General features: G+C 30.0%; 1 protein-coding gene across 1 annotated transcript; it reads right to left on the bottom strand.

Annotated features, from left to right (window-relative positions):
• Positions 1-223: 223 nt before the first annotated feature.
• LOC142546597 (NAC transcription factor 32-like) lies at positions 224-3,759 on the bottom strand. Its single transcript, XM_075654401.1, has 3 exons — positions 3,430-3,759; positions 815-1,089; positions 224-726 (listed from the first exon to the last, which is right to left on the bottom strand). Exons 1-3 carry the CDS (start codon positions 3,596-3,598, stop codon positions 325-327), a joined length of 846 nt encoding a protein of 281 aa, XP_075510516.1. The 5' UTR covers positions 3,599-3,759; the 3' UTR covers positions 224-324.
• Positions 3,760-4,720: the final 961 nt, after the last annotated feature.

Raw genomic sequence — 4,720 nt, forward strand, 5'->3', positions numbered from 1 at the left:
TTAGTCTTAAAACGAGAGCAAACCACTAGTGAACTTCTGCGTTTGATTTCCTATTTTCAACAGTTAGCTTGGCTTCAATGTATTAGCAAGATTCTTTAGACATTTGTGGGTCTTTTGTATTTTATTGTTCTTTAATAGGTTATTGTCGTGTTAGGATAAAATAGACACCAATTTTCAAATATTATTAATTTTATGTGGAATTGAATGCTAGATTAATTTATCATTACTCTAGCCACACGACACGATGCACATATACCTATACTACATCATATTTTCTAGCTAGGATAAACATATTTGATCTATGACTGGAGAGGGCCTTTGGAACTAAGGATAAATGTCTTGAAGCATGGAGAATTGGTTATTATACTGCATCGGGGAGTCAAAAGGGTCATCATCTTGAAAACCACCCAAGTAAATGTGTTGTAGATCAACGGAATTTTGAAACGCGCTCCACTGAGGCACGCTTTGAACCTCTTTCTCACACGTAAACTCCGGTGACGACTCATGCTCTAAGCTGCTCGAATACGTCTGAACCTTAGGTAAATACTCGTTCATCTTTTGTAATGGCAAGGACATAGGCGCCTGCATCTGGTTACAAATTGTTGCATCAATCATTGGCTTCCGATCTTCAATGTCAGCTAAATTCATTGCCATGTGATCCATTTTGTAATGCTTTTCAAGAACTCCTCTTTTGTTGTATATTCGACATAATACCCAATCATCAAGCTGCATCAAGTGCACACATCACAAGATAATTATGAAATCAAGTTTGCAGATCAACATTAAAGGTGCACGAGTTAGCTACAATACGTACCCTCAAGTTGTTTTTCTTGCCAGCAGATCTGTCCACGTTAGCTAGACGATATTCATGCATAATCCAATTAGTCTTGATACCCTTTGGAGCTTTTCCGGCATAAAACACCAAAGCCTTCTTTATCCCAAGTGTCTTAGGCTTCCCGACCGGCTTATCAGCTCCAGTTGCCTTCCAGTAACCGGAACCGGCCGTCCGGTTGGGCCGTGAACCGTTCGGGTACTTTCGATCTCTTGGAGAAAAGAAGTACCATTCTTTTTCACCATACAGTGCCATACCTGACATAAATCATTGAACTTAGGGGGGTGTATTGGTTATAGACTTTTAATTACTTTTATGGAGTTTAAAAGTCTATAGGTATTCAAACTAGACTTTTATATACTCCATGAAAGTTTAGTGGTATTCAATGTAAACTTTTGTAGAATTTTAAAAAGTCATGTGGTATTCAAACTTGACTTTTAAAAACTCTACAAAAGTCTATATGTATTCAAAATGTCAATAGACTTTTAATGACTTGTAATTCTATTAAGTACAAGAATTATAGCTTAAGGTACAACAATAAAATGTCAACAAAAGTCTTTGATTCAACCTAAAGATTTGGATGTACATTTAATTCAGAAATCTCCCAAATTCCATACAAACTTTCATTCTTTTCTCATCTATTTATTTTTTCTTTTATTTGTACTTTTTAAAAACATAATTAAAATTTAAATTTTTTATTAATTATTATATAACATTTATTTTTAATTATTTTCTTTAATTTTAGTTAATCTATATATTAAATTATTGTATAAGCAAATTCATACCGATACTATACCAAAATTTTCGGTATACCCCACCAAAAAAACCTTACATTTTAAAAAAATTTATAATTTATTGTTTTAAAATATTATATATTTTAAAATTTTGTATATTTTTCCAGTATTTCGGTATATACCAAAATTTTCAAATTGGATATCGTTACCGTACCGAAAAATTCGATATTGTTACCGTACCGTATCGAAATCTTCGGTATACTTAAAATTCGGTAAATTCAATATTTTTTTGTTATGGTAATCTCGGTATATTGAAAATTCGGTATTTTTTCCCACCCCTAACAGGGCTTGTATTGGCATGTGCTATATTACACAATTTTCTTTGAAAGAAGTGTCAAATTTTGTATATTTTTCCGGTATTTCGGTATATACCAAAATTTTCAAATTGGATATCGCGTTACCGTACCGAAAAATTCGGTATTGTCACCGTACCAGTATCGAAATCTTCGGTATACTTAAAATTTGGTAAATTCAATATTTTTTTGTTATGGTAATCTCGGTATACCGAAAATTCGGTATTTTTTCCCACCCCTAACATGGCTTGTATTGGCATGTGCTATATTACACGATTTTCTTTGAAAGAAGTGTCAATTTGATTAATTTCAAATTGAACTAGATAATGAAGCTCAATTGTCTTCATCAGCACAAGTTTATGAAGGTGACGACTTTGATCAGTTATTTAATAAAACGAGCAAATGCTAATGCATGGAGGGATATCATAGCCAATGGAATGTAGAACGATGTTGATCAAATTGTCAGTAATGATTAGATTTTTTTTTATAAAAGACTACTCATTATTTTGAGTGTTCTTTTAATAAAATTTTATTATGAACTTATAAAAATATTATTCATTAATATGTTGAATTGACATAAAGAATTGAAATTTTGATTTCAATAAATTGGATAGTTAATTTGTCGTTTTTCACAAATTAAATTGATTTAACTTTTAAGTAAGTAAAATTCATTTAAATTCATAAATAAAAATAATAATTTAAAATTGAAGAGGTTATCTATGTCCAATAATTATTTTAAAAAAATTAATAAAAAATAAATCACAATTATAAACTACAAAATTCACATAATTCTATGAAAAAATTTACAAAAGTCTACAAAAATCTTGAAAAAAAATCTATAAGAGTCTATGAAATTTGTTTTACAATTCTATGAGATTCCATAAAAGTCAATAAAAATCTATCAACTCCACAAAAGTCCATCATTTAAAAAAAGTCATTAAAAATCTTTGAAAGTATAAAATGAATACACCACCGTAAGCATTCTTTTCCGACAAATTATTTAGATTTTACAGGTAGCTAGCAAAATAAGATATACTACCAAAACAACCGAACCAAACTTTAAAAACTTGAATAAATTAAAAGACATTATTGAACACAAAAGCAATCTATATAAGCCATGACAGAAACCAAACATCAGGAAAAAATTCTGTTCCAAGTTCCATCAATAATTTTTAAAGAACAATACTAAAAAACCGAACTTAATTACCTGATATTTCTAAAACTCAATAACCAAACTATTTTGGTTCTACCGGTTGGTTTTGGTCGTATCAAAATTTAACTTCCCATTAACCAGAGATGCAAAAAAATGAACGTATCACGGCCAACTTTCAAATACAGATCAATTTTCGAATCCCATCTTAATTTACATCAAATTAATCACATTGGACTCAATCTGGATAACAAGTAATAAAAATGGAGCATTCAAGATAACCATTCAACATTTTCGTGAATCACTCGAAGAAACAGTCGAGTCTCTAAAAAACTAGGGGAAAAAAAGAGAAATAGTTACCAGGAAGGTCCCATGAATCGAACTTATACAGATCAATCTCCGCTATGATGGGAACAGCAATTTGTTGGCCAGAGCACTTGCGGCAGAGGTAATGCACCACCAGCTCCTCGTCAGTCGGATGGAACCTGAATCCTGCCGGCAGATTCAACTTCTGATCACCACCCTTCATTCACACTAGGGAATTCTTCATTTTTAAATTTTTTTTAGATTTTTCTTCACATTTGCTCCGCGCAATTTGTTTGAAAGGAAAGAAAGAGGAACCATCGCGGTGGTTGTATATATATAAGCCAACTTCACACAACAGCTGGCTTTCGAGGTCGGCGGCGCTGCAGCTTATTCTTAGTCTTGGTGCCCGTGGGGCAATTGCATCTATTCCATTATAACTAGTTATTCTTCACACGCGCGATGCATGTGTAACAATTTTTTTTATCATTATCGATGGATTAAAATAAAATTTGACAAATTATAGATGAACTAAATTGATATTTGAATTGTTGAAATAAAAAAAAATAAAGTGTATGTTGAAATTGGAAAAAAAAAACAAAAAACATAAGTGTAACATTAGTATCATATAAGGGTAAAATTGGAAGATTGTGTGTTAAAATTGAAAAAAAAAAACAAAAAACAAAAGTGTAATATTAGTATCATATAAGGGTAAAATTGGAAGAAAAAGTTGATGTCCTCTCTAGGTAGTTATTATCATGTCCTCACAGTTAATAATATAGTATAGAAGTATAGATCCTCTCTAGGTAGTTATTATCATGTCATCACACTTAATAATATAGTATAGATATTAAAATTAATTAATTAATGGTATTTATTTACTACCCATGATTATAACCAGTTTTCTAAAAAAAATCCGTTTAAGCTTGAAACTTCACAAAAATGCCCCTATTCAGATAAAAGCGGTTAAACGGCAGTTTGATCGAATTAAGCGTAATTAATACGTTTAATTAAGTGTGATTAAACACAATTAATGACATCTATTTATTTTAAATTTTTTATTTTGAAGGTATGTATTTTTTTTAAAATAATAAATTATGTTTATAATTTAGATGTTTATTTTTTATTTTAATTATGATTAAGCATGTCTAATAATGATTTGATAAATATTTAACATTTTTTAACGTGATCTAGTTGCAAAAATAAATAAAGATTGCAATTTTGAGATTTTTATGATTTTATAAATATGATAATTAATGTATCAGACTTAAATTTATCATATTTATGTATTATTTTATCTATTTATTGGTTTGAGATAATTACAATTACACTACAAATAAAAAATACA

This window comes from Primulina tabacum, chromosome 5, assembly GCF_025594145.1.
Source record: "Primulina tabacum isolate GXHZ01 chromosome 5, ASM2559414v2, whole genome shotgun sequence".
Taxonomy (NCBI): domain Eukaryota; kingdom Viridiplantae; phylum Streptophyta; class Magnoliopsida; order Lamiales; family Gesneriaceae; genus Primulina; species Primulina tabacum.